At 37.2% G+C, this 19,607-nt stretch overlaps 1 protein-coding gene across 1 annotated transcript in view; it reads left to right on the top strand.

The window, feature by feature from the left end:
- The window catches only part of NALCN (sodium leak channel, non-selective), a 253,524-nt gene that overhangs the window by 192,554 nt on the left and 41,363 nt on the right, over positions 1–19,607 (top strand). Inside the window, exons 17-18 of the mRNA XM_067289696.1 lie at positions 1,346–1,487; positions 14,856–14,929. Of these exons, the coding sequence (XP_067145797.1) occupies positions 1,346–1,487; positions 14,856–14,929 (216 nt within the window). The remainder of the gene's footprint in view (positions 1–1,345; positions 1,488–14,855; positions 14,930–19,607) is intronic.

The following is a 19,607-nucleotide window of genomic DNA, read 5'->3' as shown; positions in this document are numbered from 1 at the left end:
CCACCTGGCAACAAATCATTAGAATGGGTCACATAGGTCATCGGATAGCAGTTATGCCGAAATGTCCTGGACCCCTCTTTGGATCTGAACAGGTATCACTTTCCTGTAAAACATAGCTTACCAAAGGACCAGACCCCTGGTTGACCTCTAGATAGTCAGTTATAGTAAAATTATTCTTGACATGGTCCCAAGAGCAGATTCGAGCAATCTAAGGGCTGCTCCAGCACACAGAGGCTGCTAAAACTGAGAACATAGCCCAGGGCGGCCACACAGGCTTTGCCCATTCCAGTATCCCCAGTGAGCCCATACTGGGAGAGAGGATGGTGTAAAAGACGGCTCTCAGTGTTCTGTGTCTCCTCAGGTTACATGCATTTTGGTTAAACTCATAAGGAAGCTAATACAACTGGTTTGATTGGTTAGTGACATCTTAGCTGCATGAAAGGAATGATGCTGGACAGAAGGGTCAGAAAGAAAAAACTTCCGCATTCTAAGGAGCAGTCACAGATATTTTATGTTTAGTTTCACAATACTGTTTAGCTATATACTGGGGGTGTTTCTCTCCTAGTCTTCATCTTTTATGGTATTTCTTTCTAATTGTGTTTTTCCCAAAATACTCTAGCCTAATATGTGATCTTGCTAACTACTGAAAAACTTCAAACAATCTCTAGCAAATCAGATCTTTAAATCTGAAGCAACTATACTTTGTGGAACTCTCTCTGCAGATAGAGATTAGTTATAACATAGTCAGTTTACACTGGGAATAGCTTGTCTCTACTAAACTTAAAACACAGCAAGATAAATGTACATTTCTTGTAAACAGAAATACTTCAAAGATTTAAACATGGTATATGTGATGCACAGAATTGCTAAACTGCTTAATATTGGCATTCAGAGCGGTTATATGAACAGATGTTTGAAATCTTGAAGAAATAATTTCTTGCAGAAAGTATGCTTCCTTTGGATTATATCAGCATTTGACTAGCATTGAAGTAACAGCTCACCAGGTAATGAACTCAAGAAGAGCAGAAAGCTGCAAAAGACACTTCAAATATTTAACATTTTAATTAGTAAATAAATAAAAGAATTATTATAAAACAGAACAAAACTTTTTGCTTCGAAGCTGCATGCAAGCCATCCACCTCACAATTCGGTTATGTATTTCTTTGACAGCTAAATTTAAGTTTAATCAGTTGTTGTTTCTGCAGTCTGTCCATCTATACCCCTATATATCTTTTGCTCGCGGTTTATACATCTTAGCACTAACAGGTTGTGGCACATTGCAAAAAAACAAATATTAATTCTTCCTGGGTTTTTAATCCATCGTTATCTTCTATTTGTTCACAAGGGAAAGTTTTATGAAGCAGTTTATTGACCGTCAGCAACAAGATACCAGCTGTTTGCTGCGAAGACTTCCTTCAGCATCTTCTTCCTCGTGTGACCACTCTAAAAGATCTGCAATTGAAGAAAACAAGTACATTGATCAAAAGGTAAATCGAGTGTTCAGAGCAGTATATGCCTTTCCTTAAGTATTGTGAGGAAAGACCTCTGATCCTGGAGTTTGTCAAATTACATAAAGCTCTGAACACAACCTAAGACAACTGAAGACAGGATAATGGGCTGTATTTAGTTTGGATGGTTAAACAGACATCACAGCAGATCGCCATTTGGTTTAAATTTTCCTATTTCCTTTGACTTCGAAATTCAGGATTTGATACATATTTTTTTTAATGCATTCATCCTATGAACCTAATTCTTCAAAATATTCTTGCTGTGAGTCAGTCAGAGGTTAGTGGAAAATTAAAGTTCACATGGAATTTCTGAGCCGCTTGCTACCATTGTTACAATGTTGAAGGCACACTTCACTGAAGCGAGGTTTCTCTGTAATCACTGGAGATGAGTAAAAATCAAAAAATTATTCTAATTATTTAGAAGACATTAACCTCTCTCTAGGTCTGGGAGTCATTAGAAAACAGAGGCTGAACACATGCATTTGAGACCTGTTGTGTTAAATGCAGACAGTCTCCCAGCTGGACTGACATGGATAGTTGAATTTGAAAAATATCAGGACTGTTTGGAATGATGATGATAATGATACAGCAGCATAAGTAAAACTATGTGACTTCTGGCACCTTGCAAAACAACAGGGTCTGAAAAAAATAATCAGTGTGCTTCATGGAAGATATCAATTCCCCAGATTTCTAATGGTGTTTCCACTGATATCCCTTCTTGATGATTCACAGTATTGTGTCACTCATTAGTGACTTTCTAACCAGACAAAAGAACAGTCTTTCAGTTGATGACTAACAACATGGGGTTTGTAAATGCATTTAAAGTCACAAATCATGGACAAGGAAGAGAAAGAGGGCACGTGTTGTAGTTATGCAACACGTAGGTAGGCTTTCTTAGTATGTGGTTTGCAACTGTGTAACCCAAGACAACATTAATACAGGCAGGAAGCAGATCTAGGGAAAACAATACTTTTCTGGTATGAATGAGGAGAGCCAAATTGCAAAATACTGTTAATTTTCATTCCTATTTCAATGCAAGCACTCATTTCTGTGGCCAGTGTGGCCAATACACTATAGTATCAGTAAACTAAAGCTGAACAGGAAGGCCCGAGAGGGAGGTCTGCAGTAAAATATTTTTTATCAAACAGGGAGGGCCATAGGAAAGAATCAAGCCTGTATGGACATTATCTGCTCCAAGAAGCGTAACAGAAACATTGGATAAGCCATTAACTGGCAAGCATAGGGGTCAGCAGAACTACACCAAATATTGCTAATGATGGATCTCCCACACTGTGCCAGGGAAATCAGAGTGCATCTCTACCATGTAATGAAGGGATAGAGACCTTAAACTTGTCCCAGCCACACAGATAAGTCCACAGTGTGCAAAGCACAGCTGTGCAACAATTCAGTAGATCTGTTTACATGAAGATTAAGCATATGAAATTGCAGCTTTAACTCCTGCTGTCTGCTGTTCACAGAAGTGAACCCTTATTGATTACGTTTAGATGAATACACAATAGTTTATTCAATGAGATCTTGCAATATGAAAATAGAATGCTGCATTCTTTTCAATTTTGCACTTCTCCCCCAGAACAAATATGCATGATCTGACTTTCATTTTTGAATTAAGTGTTTGGAAATTGCATTTGCGCTATTCAACTTGCCTTAAGCATGCACTTTTGTATTTCTATGCCTCAAAGGTAGAATCAGTGAAGAGTAATGTTTCTGATAAACTTAGCTTAAAACAAGGTATTTACACATTCTTATTATGAGGAAGAAAGCGCTAGGTAGGATTTTGTCAAAGTAATTACTCTAGCTTTCTGTAGTTACGGTTGCCATGGCAACCTCATTTTTGTATGAACAAATCTTCTTAAAAATGTCTTATCCTTAAAACAAGCTTGGAATGAATGGTTGTTTTTAAGTATAAACCTTGCATGCATGCTTTACTTTTCTTTGTCAAAAAGAAATCTGACCAAACATTTTACTAATGCCAGTGCCTAGTAGAATGCATTCTCACTACTCCTAATGACAGTATGATAACTTCAGAAACTTTTCACATCTTTTTTGTGTTGTAGTTGGGGAAGGAGCAGGGATTCTGCTGGCAGATCTGATTCTTTCATCCCTTTGTGGTGCCTGTAATGTGGCTAGCTTCTTCATTTCCTCCAGGATTTATATCAGCACTTCTGTGTTCAACACCTGCTGAAGTGGTAGACAGCACTTAATACATATAGTTCCTTACTTTCACTTCAGCAATGTTCTTTTCTTTCTCTCTACAATATGCAGCTATATATGTGCTATTGTTTCTGTATTCAAAATCAGTCTGACACCTAATTCAAGATGACTGATAAAGCAAAACTTTCTTTGTTCTCTTATATAACAGATATAGTAAGTCTTTTCAGTATTGTAATTGCCTACTTCCTTGAAAAGATTTTTTTAGTTGTAAAAGGGAAGTTTAGTTTAACTGCATTACTTCATTTTTGGAGGTATTTAATCTTCTCAAAATAAATGAAAAGTGTATTTATTTGTATACATTTACTGATATATATTACTGTGACCATAATGGCAAGCAGAATAAAATTAGTTTGATCTTCAATATATGCCAAATCAAAAGAGCTTCCCAAAGCAGATATCTCTACTGTATTCCTTTTTTTTCCTACTTAAGTCTGCAAGCTCCAGAAGTTTTTCCAACTCTCCCAAATGGCTAAACTACTGTCAAAGTAATAAACTAACCAAAAACTAATATCAAAAGCCACTTTTAGATACCTTAATGCCCTTAATCTTTTATAAGGCTTCTCAGAGTTCCCTCTCAATGTGTGGAAAAAAATTAAGAAGTTAAAGGTGTGACTGGTTGGGTGGGGACAGACTGTGCCACGTTCATTCTTCTATATTCCATGCCAGCCAAGCCTGGGCCATCTCTGTTGTGTATGCTTGATAGGCAGCTTAGCATGATGCTTTGGTTGAACCATCTTTGACTATCTGCACCTGAATGTGTAAGACTGGGATTCTCTGGGGTTCTCTGAACTTAACACTGTGGGAAATGCCATGGCATCATGGACAGGGAAATTTTACTGAGAAAAATTAAAGAGAGAGGCTGACTCATAGTCAGGTGGCTAGGTGACTGAACTGGGATTGAGATGGTCATTCTTTGCTCTCTCCTTGAGGTTCTGCTGAGCAAATTTTCTTACACCTACTGATCTCTTCACTGAGCTTCTCCACTGCATGCTAAGATAGCCTATCCCACTGTAGTCTGCAGGCCATGACTTGAAGAGCCTTGGGTTTCATTAGGGTAAACAGTACTGGCAAGGTTGATGAGGCTGCCTCTCATGGAAGAGGCTGTTGTAGTAAAAGCATCCTAAAGATACTTTCTGGTGGAAGAAGGAAGACTGATAAGGAAAAGTGCCATGAGTAAACAGTGCCGTTGTAAAATTCATGGAAAAAGTAGATTAAAGTAGGGAGGGGTTAAAACAGATGAAAAGTGGAAATTACAGTCATGGCATTAAATGAACATTGTAGATATGGGAGAAAGGAAATTTGCAGAGACAGAGAGGGAGGTTCTTTTTTACTTCACAGCTGTATGAAAATTACTCACAATATGCTGGGAAATTCCTTAGCTAACCAATATTTCAGCAAATTCTTGGACAGGAGAACTGGAAGAAATGTGTGTATGCAGATGAATTTTGTGTGAGTGGGTGGACGATAAGAAAGGAGGTTGGCAGAAAATGAAGACATCTCCTGTGGTGACCCTTATAAGAACTTGAGGAACGGTGACTGCAAGACTCGGGGGAAAAAAACTAAACAAATTTTAATGTTTACAACAAATCTGGTGTCCAGCAAGACTAGAATCAGAGGGACATAAAAACACGTCAGAATGCTGTCATAAGAGACATACAACTTTCAGCAGGCCTTGCTAAAAATTGTTTGAGGAGGACATTAATAAATTGATTACTTATCTTGGACCCAGCCCATCACTGTTAAATTATATTTCACAACAGACAGGTTCCTGAGATGAACTTTGAAAATGCCTATGGCACAATATGTACAGATACCCATGTGCATGTTTACAGCAATGGCACAGCAGGAGTGAATTAAAAAATAAAGCAAAACAGCTTCTAATATATCCATGTACTTTATAGATCAGACTTTGAGCATCTCCTACGTAACTGAAATGATATAAACAGGCCAGCCCCCTCATTTCTTCATTTGTAAGATTAATTGGATAGTAGAAAACATATTTTCTCTTTTCTATCCTCTTTATCATTCAGTTTCCTTTCCGTTTGCTCTCCCCTGTATGATTTTTGGTTTTGGCTGTGCAAGCAGTGAAGTTAGTAGCCTTTCTTGTTTCCTGTAGGAGCAAGATCCATAATTAACATCTAGCTCATATGAAAGCGCAACCTCCCATACTATATGCCTCTCCTGTTGATCTCATAGATAAAACAGAATGTAGCTGTATCATGAGAGGTCATGGACAGAAAGGGAGAGCTGATCTCTAAGGTAGCCAGATCCATGACCATGGAGGACTATGGATATTAATCAGAAGACATCACACTGGATTCTGCATTCTTTGGGGAGTCAGTGCACAGAAAAGAGCATCGAGGTATTCATGATGACCTGTGTTGCCTAGCAGACGGGCTGCTGAGCTTTGTACCGGATTTTTTAGGCTATTTGGCTCCACTCCCAGATATGATCCTCCTGATATCTATTAAAGTTAGATGGGATGGAATACAAACATCAACCCAATTATAAGCGCCATCCTGGAAGGGTTTGAGTACTTCGCTGGAGGTCAGCTCTCTTTGATTTATGTAGAAATCAGTGCTTCTCAGCGCCTCAGGGAAAGCTTATGATTTTGTCTGTTTACAATTTGACACACAAATTCAACACACAAGATTGACCACAACTTTTAATGCATGTTTGGTTAACATCATAGATACTCCATTTGTGAGCTGCTGAGACATGTCACCTATTCTTGATAAGATGTTGTTGCTTAATCTAGCAATTTGTTCCAGCATGTCTTTTTTTGATCTGTGCTCAGCTTCTTTCATTAACTATTCTGTTTCTTGCAAAAAGAACCACATATATTCTGAGAGTATTCTGAAAGTACTTTTCCTTGCAGAAAGTGTTTGTAATTGTCAGAGCTGAAATAGCCTTTCAGCTTTTCTAAGCATGCCTTTCAATAATGTAGACAGGGTGTCCCAAGATATCTTTCAGAAAGTCATCGGGAGAGAAGCCATGTTCATAAGCTTTATTTGTATTTGCTCATAAACTTTATTTGTATTTTTTCCTTCTTAAAAACAAAAAAAAGAGCAGTGATAGAATATTTTGCATAAATTGTCATTCCCAGAAGTGATTTTGTACTACTTTTTGTGATAATTAACTCATGTCCCAAATTAAGCAATCTCTTCTAAACTTAACTTTGGGCATTCTATTTTGCAAAGCAGAATATTGGCACAAAAAGTACAATAGCATTCTATCGTGCTTCTGATTATTATTTTCTCTAAGTAATTTGAAAGAATATTTTTATCACATTAATTTTGAATATAGCAGAAACTAGTAAAGTGAATAACAATATAATAAACATGAATTCCAAGCAGAAAAGGGCATTTACTTTTAAACAGTAATAAATACTGCATTCTTTCTGAAGTAATTTTTGCAGAACTTTGAGCATATATATCAAAAAAATTCATTCAAACTTTATCTTAATCTCCCTTTACTGAATATCTGAGTAGACCTCAGGCCTCCAATTTTAGTTACCTTACAAAGTTTGTTAATTAAACACAGCCAAGTGCTTCAGTCTTACATATTTATGTCAGTCACAAAATACTGCCAAAAACTAGCTAACTATAACATTCAAAGAAGCCATTAAAACAATCTACCTGCTATAATGAGAATGGTTTATGAGTCAATCATTTTCTTGCTCATTACAGCCTTTATTTTCAAAAAAGATGATTTTTCTCCTCTGGCTTTTCTCTTCCAGATCTTTCTAATGAAGTTAATGTATGAAAATGCAGTGAAGTATTTTAGTTTCTTTTTGGAAAATTAATTAGGAGATTCCTTTGTCTGTTATGCATTTTCAAAGTTTTTGTTTATTTTCAGATAAAACACGTGTAACAACGTGCCTATGCTTCTGTGTCTAAACAATCAACTTAAACACAAAACAGAAAAAAAGAAAGACAAACTTGTAAAGTACATTCTCTCATTAAAATGTCTTATCACGTACTCTTTTCCGCTGGTAATATTTTCCTTTTGTGACCATGCTTGCCTTCAGCAGTGAAGATAGAACTGCAGTAATAACAAGACACTATTCTTGTCATGGTCTTTCTCTGGCTACTGATGATTTTAAATTGCTTTGTCACTCTTGCCTCTACACAGCGTGTTCAAAATTCTGCCTGGAAAAGACCAATATTCAATTACATTCCAAGAGAAAGGAAATGGGGTACTCTGCTGTTCTCAAAGTGCTGTAATTCAACACTTCTTTCCGGAATTAGCTTTCTACTTCATCACTTTTGCACTTAAAGCTTTCTAAGGTTTGGTACAAAGGCTGGGAAGAGGCATTAAAACACAAGGGGATGATCATACCCCTACTGTTTCTTCAATCAAACAGAATTCAGACACAGCAAAATTTTAAGGGCTGCTGTATTTTAGTGGAAAGGAACAAGTGTTTGTATGGAGTGAAGGGAGAGGCAAAATGGGTGACAGAAAAGCCCTTGTAGTTGACCCTTGTGCTCTCCCTTTTCCCTCAGGAAAACTCCTGCTCAGGATCCAGGACTCCTTCTCCAAGACCTTCAGTCTCACTCATCCAAACGCATTCACAAAAGCTGATTAAATATAGTCATGAACCCTTTGTTCTAGTGGAGGGAATTATATGCATGTACAACCAGAAGTAATGTTTCTCCCTGCTCCTCCAGCCCAAAGTACCTGAGTCTCAGAGTCAGCTTGGCCATTAGTCCTTGCTTCCACCCTGCTGTTGGCTGCTAGGAGTAACCTGCCTGGTACTTTTAACTAGCTTTTGCCATAGTTCTCCCTGGCTCCTGCTTCAAGTAAAGACAGAAAACAAAACAAAACAAACTTGTCCCATGTTGCACTTGCCAAAAATCTACCTGTTAGACCACTGAAAGTAAAAAAACTCAGACATGACAAAGAGGAAAACCCAGCCATACTACAAGAAGACATAAAAGAGAGGGATTCAGCTCTCTCCTGACTGAGATGATGGACTTTCATCGTTCCCCAGAAGTCTTTTGGGGTTTTATGAATATACTAATATTAACCTTGTTCACGTTCTCAGACTTACTTAAAAATGGTTCTTGGTTATGAAAGACCCTCCAAGAGGGTCAGTCACAAGAGCATGGCTTTCCTGAAGAAACAGGTAGCAACTGAGGGCTAGACAAGGAATTGAGGCTATTTCAGGAAAATGACTCCAAAGAGTTAAGGAGATTGTGCCCAATTCTCCTTCTACATGTCTGATTAAAAGCGACAGCCCTTGGCTCCTCATGGCACTTAGTTAGTAGACCGCTTTCTTGACTGTTTAGTGAACTCATTTCTTATATAGAACAACCTTGCCAAGGGCCAGGTTTTCAAAGTCCAGATGAAAATAGTTAGTTTTACTTTGGGAGAGGAAAATGGATTAGGTGATCTCTAGAGGTCCTTTGTAATTGTATCTTTTATGATTCTGTAGGTATTAAGCAAGGTTTTCAAAAAAGCTTCAGAAATTTCCCACCAATTCCCTTAAGATTTAGACACTTAAACTATTTAAATTCTTTTGAAAATTTTGCTATGTACCTACCAGCAACTTGCAGTTTTTGTGCAGTCTGGCCTTCCACAGAGTCTGATCTCATCAAGCCAAAGATACATAGGCAGAATGCTGTTGAACAAATAATTATGTGTGCATTTGAGAGGCTGCCTAGAAAACTCTTAGGGGCCAAAAATATTCTAAATTTTTGAAATGCTCAAACCTTAGCTGGTTTCTGCCCAAATAAATATTTCCTCGCTGTTTCTTAAAAATAACTCTAATATATTACTAAATGTACTGACTTTTCATATTATTCCTAGAAGCTGTGCATATTTAAATAATGATATGATATCTAACAGTCTGTTCTTTCAGCAAGGCTACATAAACCATCAGTTGACATCTAGCAAATTTCAAACTGAAACAGAAGCTTTGGATTTTTTTTCTTTGCTTGGCATATCTGGCATAGTACAGAAGAATTTTCCCATATGGTCCTGCAGTTGCATATAAAAGACTGCTCTTAACAGTACTTAGCTAAAATTCCTCATATTCATCTAACAATTAAGAGATTGCTTTAGAAAAATATATTGCTTGTGCATGCACTTTTTTTTGTCATGGTCACCTAAACATTTCAGACATTGATATCTCATTATTGACTCATGACTTTGTCTCACCTTATGTTGCAAAACACCACCCAACACTTGTCTCCTCTGCCAGCTCTGCAGTGGTATGATAAAAAAATAATACACTACATCACCGCAGTTTTCACCTGTTGATAGCGTACACTTCTTTGTCAAATTCAAGCTGCAAACAATTGCTTTATGCAATGCTTGCTGGGATTTGTGCACTGCAAAATGTTGCCAGCAAAATATAGCAAAACCTTGACAATGAATAGCATTTCTCAAAACTTAAAACCACTGAGCCGTATCTTAGCTGTTATAAATTGTCATGAAGTCAGCACTGCTTTGCCGATACACTTAGTTTGTGGAATTGATCCACAGTCATCAGCTGTCTTCTTGCAAAGGTGCTGTTCTGTTTTACTTTGCTTTTAATTTTATGCCAAGAATTTTCTTTTCCAGGGTAGAAAGCCTGGAATTTTTTATATACATATACTGGTAAATAAAAAATAGTTTCCTAAGTTAAAATGTCTGCAGTACCTTTTCAAAGCAGCAGGTGACACTGCAGAGTAACAATGTTGTGTGATTAAGCTTCTTTTACGAAGGTTACAGTAGTGTATTGCTCACATTAACAGAATTGAGTCATTTTGTCTGTCCAAAGTCTGTCATACCAACAGCAGCAGTGGAGGGTCCCAGCACTTGCGGAAGAAGCATTACAGATTTTCTAATTCTGTGTCCAGAGACGCACCTGTATAAATAAACTCAAGGGAATGTGAGAACCGAAATGTGAGATTTACTCTTGGTTTCATAGAAGAACATATTTTCCACCTAAAATCTTTTCATCCAGGAAGTATTAACAGTAATTTGCTGATCTGTCACAGCTGTTCCTCACAGATTAAAGTAACCTGCTGGAGTTCTTTAAAATACATTGTAGAGAACATATTTAACAGTAATCAGATGCTGTTAGGTGATTTTAGGACAGTCTCTTATGCTAAGAAATAATGCTCTATGGCAGAATGTTATATGGCACTGTTATTTCTACACTGAGCCTACTTATAGGCTGCATAAAGAAGCAAATAAATAAATAAATAATGGCTAATAATGATACACTGAGGGTGTCCTCAAAGCACAGCACAATATATATTAAAAAACCCAGCAGGCTAAAAAGATATGCCCTAAAATAACCTCGGTAGAGTATAGTGTACTTATTTAATTCCATATCATCTGATCAAGTAATGTCTTTTCTACATTAACACTGCTAATAATTTCCTCTGCAACATTCAAGAACTCGGCAGGTATCACAAGTTTTTAATTGCCAGCCTCCTTATATACCAGCATGCTGCATCTAGATGTTATTAAACAAAATGGTGATCATCAACCCCATTTTCTATTTGTACAGTTCCGTTGCATTTGCCTGGTGTGCTATGCAAATTTGGAAAATTACATGGGGAGCATCTGGGTTTATTTATGTAATATAGAAAGAAGGACACATATTTTAAAAACCTGTAGTAATACTTGATTTTTTTTTCTAGTAGACCTATTGACATATGCTTGTTATTTGACTGAGTGCTGAACTCCTTTAAATATGAAAAATGGATCATTTGTGCATGTCTAAAAATATGCTTCTTCTGAATATTTTAAATTTAACATAAATTTACCAGGATTCACCACTGAAGCAAAAAGAACTCCTAAGTCTTAAATAGCATTGAGGATGACCATCTTTAAAGCCCTAATCCTTAGAAGTTCCTAAGTTGTATCATCATTTCCATTTTGGATCACTGAGATCCCTAGACACCAAAGCATAGGATCCTGTGTATGGTGAAGGATTCCTGGATTAAGGAACTAGATACCTTGCGACTGTCTAAATTCTATCACAAGGCAAATATGGGTAGGATGTTGACAAAACATCAAAACTTCACCTAAAACTCAATCCATTAGGTGTGCTCAGACTGCATTTAATGCACAAGGACACTACTGCTTCAAGCGCAATTTCCACAGCCAGTCATTCTGAAAAAAAGTGCAGGAGAAGTAAATGCATTCTTTGCACAAAAAAAATGGTGCAGCACCCCATGTTCCAGTCCCTTTCCCTGATCCCATGATCTCTTAGGCTTTTTTTTGTTTGTTTAAGCACCACTAGATAAAATTTATAAACAGCTTCGGGAGGAGGAGCCAGAACCCGGTATTTTCTTGTCTGTTGTAGTGGTTCCAGATTTGTGCTTCTTCTTACTGCTTTTCTCTCTCTCTCTGGCTCCATGGATGTTGAACCACTGGCTGGATGGTGGCCAAACACTGGCATGCAGGGCTCTCCTAGCAAAGCTGCCAGCCTTTGACTAGGGTGTCCTGGGCATCACAAATATCAGAATCTCGCTACCTAGAACGAGGATTCAACAGCCCCCAGGAGGCGAATGTGCCAGATAGATATAAACAGCCTTTGGTCTAGACCTGTTAGCGGCTTTTCTTGAAATGTTCTTTTTACTTGCTGGCACTAGATGGCTTATCACTTGGCTTGGTTAAAGATCTCAGTAAAAGTGCCGTGTCTCCCTTTAAAGTCTTTCCAGAGAAGTAGACTCCTCACTCCTGCCTTTCAGGAGCAGATCCTTGTTTGACAGCCTGGGTGAATTGCTCTGTTTTTGGCCACACACTTAAGGTTGAAGTGTTGCAACACCTACTTTAAATACCTAAAAGGTATGGTCTTCACCAGATAGGAAGGTCTGGAAAATTTCAGGAAAAAAGATTTGCCTCATCTTTTTTCTGAAATTCAGTGAGCAAAAACTGGAAATTTGGAAGGAAATTGATGTTTTCTGCATTTGAAGTCTTTCCTATTTCTAAGACATGTTAACAAGCAAATAATCAGCATTGGAAAAAACTGGACATAGCGCATTAGTGGGCAGTATACTTGTCTCTCTGATGTTTGATGTAATTATTCAAAAGAAACTATTTATAACAGGAAAAAAATAAACTCAAACAAAAAAAGCTGTTTTTCCACCTTCATAATTTCCCTAAGTTTAGCATTTCTAGCTGAGCTCTAAATACATTAATAGCTAACAATTTGCAAAAGGATAGATACTTCTGAGGTTTGGAAGTTTCTTTCCCCACTCCTAATATGAGGGGAAGAAATCAATTCTCTGAGACAGCAGTTAGTAATCATTAACATTAGAAGAAAAAAAGTGTGAAAATGTTGCCATTGCTCTCACCATTGTCAGTTATATCTAAATCTGCATAAGGCCTCATGCTGATAAATCCACTAAACACGTGATGAGGTACTGCCAATGCGTAAAAACCTGTACAGATATATTTGGACATAGGATATATGTATCTCTACACAATACTTGCCTGGTTTATCTGATACCATGATATTCAGTTTATGATGACTTTAATGATACCTAGGTAATGGAACTATTTTTTATTATATTCAGTTATTCAACAATTCCTGAAATCCCACTACCTTATTTTCCAAATCACATTCTGAAAGGTTGCATACTTTATTTCAGTTTTCAAAATGCAGGGTTTTTAGCAACCCAAAGAGTCCCAAAACAGTGATGTTTTCAAAACAAAATTTTTTATTCATCTTATTCAGAGAATTACAAATAATAACCTTCTGTGTTGCTAGCTTCCGCAAGCTAGAAACAGAGATGGGCTAGGACTTTAGAAAGAATAAAGGAACAACACTTTAAAAGGTAAGTGTGAGGAAAGAGGCTGCAGCCTGTTGTTACAGTTATGGCTCAAAAAACATTAACTTCTTTTTAACGACAGCCAGTATAAGTCAAGAAGTTCTAAAATTTTTCTATTCTATTTCTATTTTTCTGCTATTTTTCTTCACATTGAGACATCTTATCATGAATCAGAGTCAATCTGAGTCTTGAGAGAAGCGCTGGCAAAATTATTTGTCAACTGACTCTGGATCTGAGGAGCCTATTTACAGAAAAAAAAAAGAGATTTACTTACATCCTTAAGTCAGACAATTAAACAAATTCAGTATTTAGAATAAGCAGTTTTAAAGAAATGTGCCTAAAGATACCATTTCAGATTGATCAAACACAGCTAATATTGCTAAGAGCTCCTAATTCTCTCTCAATTGTTTCAAGATAATGATCTTCAAATAGCTGACATAGTAAGCCTTACAAGGTACCTGAGGCTTTTTGTTCATCACAGGTGCAATTCCTCAGCTAAATTCTTCAGCTATGATATGTTTCTTGACCTGTCATGTTTGTTACTGCTTGCTTAGGATTTAAGTGCTTGGGTTTTCTTGTATCTCACTCCTTTCATTTAATGTCCAAGAAGTCCTGAACAGCATTCACAAGAGTATGCCTAAAGCACTGGTCATTACCAGAGGCAAGCATAAGTACATTTTTTCCCCACACATTTTTCTCTCTACGTGAGAGAAAAAAAAATTGATAGGGAAGATGGCAAGGGAAAGAACAAGAAGGCACACCTGGTTTCAGAAGAAACAGGAGCCCTAGTTTCATCTCACCTAACTCCAGGCACTGAATTGAGACATCTAAGCTTTGTTACTTTGGCTTTCTGTATACAAGGAAAAGAGAAAAAGGCATCTCCAGAGTATGATCCAGCCCAATCAAAACCAAAGTGGAGCAGCAGGAGGCAAGGACTGTGACATAGGTGTGAACTGTCCAACCAGGGAAGAAAAAAATCTGTAATAAAGAGAATAGTAATAGTGCTAATCAACAAACTGTCTGCTTTTTTGCACCCAGAACTAGCTAAAGAGTGGGATAGGGAAGCCAACAGCTGCAGGATAAGGTACATTCCCAAAGGAATTTGCTGTATGTGTGGCCATTTTGATCTTTTTCTACCACCCTTCTCCTGGAAAACGACACCAGTGCCACAAACTGGAAAAAATCTTAGCTTTAAATTGGAGAACATTATCTATTTAATGTTATATTTGTATTCACCTGTATTTTGTACACTTGCACCATAATGTTTCATTGTTCTGTCAATCACATGCTATTTTTTATGGCAATTAAAAAGTGCTCTGTCTTTTCCTTAATTTTATAGCTCCGTAAATCTGTTTTCAGCATCAGAGCAAGAAATCTTCTGGAAAAAGAGACAGCAATCAATAAAATTCTCAGGTAAGAATCAGCAGTGATTTGATAGTGTTTTGAATGACAGTTGATTTCTCAATGCTCACTATATTTTTCCTGATTATTACTGTTGGAAATTAATTTACAATGTGTGTATAATATTTATGATAGTATATCCCTTTGCAAAGTCTATTGCCTTCTCAATCAAAGATAAATTGCTCTTCTTTGGGTATATTATATGCCTGAGCAGTAACAAGAGAGAGACTGTTCTTATTTATATCTTTCAGTTCTTTGTCATGTTGAAATATCACGTTTCAGCTCTTTTCACTTTTTCCTTCGAAATTAACCAAAAAAATGTCTCTTCATAAGCAGTGTTATTTTGCCTAAGGAATTACAGCCGAGTTCTTGCATATATGTGCATGTAAACATTGATAGGGATCATACACTGGAAAGCACAGGCTACAGATGACCAACCATATTCCAAGCAGGAAATGTGCAACGAAGACTTCAAAACTGTGACCTCTGTAGAAGGGATTCCTGAATGTTTTAATAATGATCACTCATTTGAGTACTCCAAATAAAGTAAGTACTCAGCACCATAAGTAGATAATGCACTCCTAAGTCTCCAAGACTCATGCATGTCTGAAGTTATGTCTTGGGTAATGCCATGCAGCTTTTCAGTCCAGTGTTGGTTCTACAGTATTTACATTAGAATGATTATCATTCAACTATGGTGCATTAATAATGCCAACAATTTATATATCGTTTTGCTTATATCTGCATGGTCATCAAAGCAGATGCATCTCCAGTATGTTGTGAATGACTGGTCCCAAGGAAATATCAGTATAAACAGGAATAACTGATCTGAAAAGTACAGCTGTGAGATTAGAATAAGTATGGCAGTGTTTTATGAGGAGCAGTTTATCAGGAATTCAGTGTGATTTTTGAATTGTGAAGTTCCTTGAAAAGTGCCTACTAATTACATGCCATTTGAGAAATATTACAGCAGCCAGCTCTTTAGTTCTTTTTAATCCTCAGTAGGATACAATACAGTAAGAAGTGTAGAAATTAATGCAACTTTATGTGTCTTCAAACCCGTGGTAATAAAAACATGAACAATTACTAATTTGAATGAATGTCCTTTGTCATGATATTACCGACAAACAATAACTGCAAGGCCATAAGTATTGCTTTTTAACAAACTTCAGGCTTGCTTTATAAGCATTTCAGTTACATGAATGCACTTTGATCTTACAAGCATTATGGATAAATACATACAAGTCTCTGTTTCATAACCAAAAGTGTCTATAAATATAGCTTTGGATATTGGCTTCATGGCAGTGTTTCACTAAAACACTCATAACCAAATTCTATGTTACATTACAATTCTGAAATGCTATTGATGCCACTAGAGTTACGCAAATGACAGTTTGTCTGGCATTTTTCTCATACCATACCATAAATGAAACACATGGACAAAGAGAATACTTTGCTTTTTTGTATTAAAAATAAACAATGACAGCTGTAGGGGGTCCATTCTTTCTTATGCAGAAGAAAAATGAAAGTCCCACAAACTGAAATTCAGAATTTCCGAGGAATTCATCCATCAGCACAGAACTCTCTCCTTTTCAAAGGAAGTCTGGAGCAGGGTAGGAGGAAATCCAAACAAACCTGTGTTTGGATTTCACTGGATTCTGAGAGATACCAAGACAGTCAGAAATCAGTCCTTCTAATTTCCATCCTGCTGACTTCCACTTGATCCCTTGGAACACGGCTTCTGCCAGACCCTTGTATCTAGGAGAATTTCTCATTAATTAACCTCTGAATTCCTCTGAAGAAAAGTTTCAGAGGCCAAAGAAGAAAGTTTTAATCTATGTTCTTCCTACATTTATTATGCTTTCTCATCTACTTCCTGGGTCATTAGTGATGAACTTTTGAGGAAAATAGAGAAAAGGAGGGAACTTCTGTCAAGTAGGCAAAATACAGGATTGTATGTCCTCTAATGCTTCAAAGGGCTGTATCTTAGTCATTTTTAAAGAGGTAGTCTTCAATCTCCTCTTGAACAAGTGGAACAAGTAATGTTTATGCCTCAAAGTTGTCAAGTGAGCTCGGAACACTGAACACACCTTCAATGCATCTGCTCCAACATAACAAAACTGTGTTCACAGTATAAATGGTAGAGAGACAGTCCTGAACATTGCCATTTTTCCATGATATTCATGCAGGGGAGCTTTACAAACAGAAAAAGAAGACTTAAGGAAAGACAAATTTTACAGTTAAACCTTTGGATTCAGTTCAAGGAATGCAGAAAAACTCGAACTCACAGGACAAAAGAGATTCTTTTACTTATTTTTACTTTAATAGCAAATGATATATATTCCTCACTAAAAGTAGCTGAGTCTTAGCTATTCTGAGTATCCTGCAAAAGGAGAAATGACGTTTACGCCAAGAACTATAAGAGATAATTCAAAGATGTCCCTTCTGAAAATATTCCTAGTAAAAGTCTTTTAATTTTTGTCTACATGAATTAAGGAGTGTTTATGTAAAGTAATGCTCCTACAAGGTAAAGCTGCCCAAGGGCAACTTCAACTTGATCAAATTGCTGTACTAAAAAGAGAATTTTAAGTCTGCTCTAGCTTTAAGCCCACCTCTCATATTTTCCCCCATTTTTAAACCTTGTCAAATTATATTTTAATCAAATCCTAAATGTTTCAATGTAACCAACCAAATGGAAGGAATATGCATTACCTTAATGCATAAGTCAGGCAAAAGCTACTATTACCTATTTCTTGGATATCTTCCTCTATCCAAACCTTGTTTTTCTCTTTATATGGAATACTCAACTGCTCGACATCTTATTCCCCCAAGAGGACATGCATAAATACCCCTGAACCATCAAGAAGTACAGCTTATACTTCCAATCCTAGGGGTCTCACCGGCTCATTGAATGTTGCATTATGTGGCATATTGGATTGTAATTGCCTCTAAGTAGAGGCCATCTCGGGTCCTTTAATTTTCCTGTAACTTTCCTACTGCGCTCCAGAGAAACCACATATTTTCGGAAGATCCTTGCTTGGAACTCAGCCTTCACCCAGCCTCCTGGAGTTTGTCATGGAGTTACTCCTTGGATTGGAGTCAAGAGTGTAACAACTGCTGTCCCAGTTACTTTGACTCTGACCCATGATTTGCATCACCCCTGCCAGTATCAAAGCACAGAGAAGCCTAACTCTTCACATAAATCAGTTCAGAGGTGGAGACTTTGCCCTTCTGAGGAAAATGAGGCAGCATAAAAGTGAGTTACAGCCAGGTAGAATAACTTTTCCTAAACAAGTAACACCTCTGAGTTACAAATAGCTCCATTTTTTTCTGAAAGTTATAAGGCATTGCCCTTGGTAGCAAAAAGCACTGTTTCTAGCAGATTTCATTCCTCCTGCGTTTCTGCAGTGGTTCCCACTTTCACCCACTCTCTCTTGCTGTGTTCACTGCTTTTCATCTTATAAGCAAATTCTGCACAATGGTTCTTCTGACCCTCATTCCTTGTCGGTTCATAATCTAAGAATGAGAGTCTAGTGTTTAATGGGTCCCACTGGCTTTCTCAAGTGGCGAGGGTAGCAAAGGCCCAGTCAAAATGCTGTGTACGATCCTGTCCATTCCCGTTAGTGCTGAAGATAGATTGTAAACCACACAGAATGGTGGAGAAATTGGGCAAATCATTTTAAATAGTCTCACTTAGTCCACAATATAACCAAAGTATCACTAGTATGGAACATGGTTCTGATGTCTATTAAACCCACCACTTGGCTGATTCATGCTTCTGCCTTATTTCATAAAGCACAAGGAATAACTTGGTCTGTTGGTCTCTAGTTTGTTGATAATGAAAATCACACTAACCAAAGTACAGTTCATTATAAAATAATGCGTTGTGACAGCTTGAGAAATTAGCATTTTTAAAACGAGTAGCTTTTTATTTGCTTTTCATTAAAACTAATGCTATAGCCAAGCTGTAAACTGGTGCTAGGGGTATGCAAAAGGATTTTCACTGCTCCAGACAAAGTTTGCCTGACACATTTACCGGCCCTGAGGGGAAAATATATCTCATGCCTAAGTGAAAGTTTTAGTTTCATAAACTGCTAATTGAGTGAAGCGCATTTATCATATGTCTGACCACCTTGAGTGCGTCTTGTGGAAAAAAATGGATAGCTTGAATTAAATATTCAGTTCTACTAATTTGCTAGTAGGCTAGTGGATAATTCAGCTATGTTCAAACAAGTATTTCTTCAAATTACAGTGATTTTTTTATGAATGTCAAGAATGAACAAGAAACAAGATTCTCTGTATGCTTAGAAGAACCAGCATTTTATAGATCACAGTGATAAATGACGTTGTTGTGAAGTAGAGTTAGTGGGTTGTGGAGTCTCCAACTCTGCAAGTATTGAAAAGCAAGTTAGATGAACATCTGCCCAGAAGAGTATAGATATCATTGATCCCAGTTTGAAGGAGATGATAGATTAGATGACCCCTTGAGGTTCCTTCTGCTTCATTGAGTCTATTGATTCTTCTGTATTCCAAAGGAAATAATGATTATACAAACACCTGGTAGAGGAAATGCTGAAACAGCAAGGCAAGATGAGAATGAGAATACAGAGCAGCTAAAGAAAAGAAAGTACGCTTCTGTAGTTCAACAGACTGAGCAGATACTAAAGAAAATGAGTGGATATTTGCTTTT

The sequence above is a fragment of the Apteryx mantelli genome, chromosome 1, assembly GCF_036417845.1.
Source record: "Apteryx mantelli isolate bAptMan1 chromosome 1, bAptMan1.hap1, whole genome shotgun sequence".
In the NCBI taxonomy this organism is placed as follows: domain Eukaryota; kingdom Metazoa; phylum Chordata; class Aves; order Apterygiformes; family Apterygidae; genus Apteryx; species Apteryx mantelli.
The sequence above is the reverse complement of the archived record's forward strand: the minus strand, read 5'-3'. Positions and strand labels throughout refer to the sequence as shown.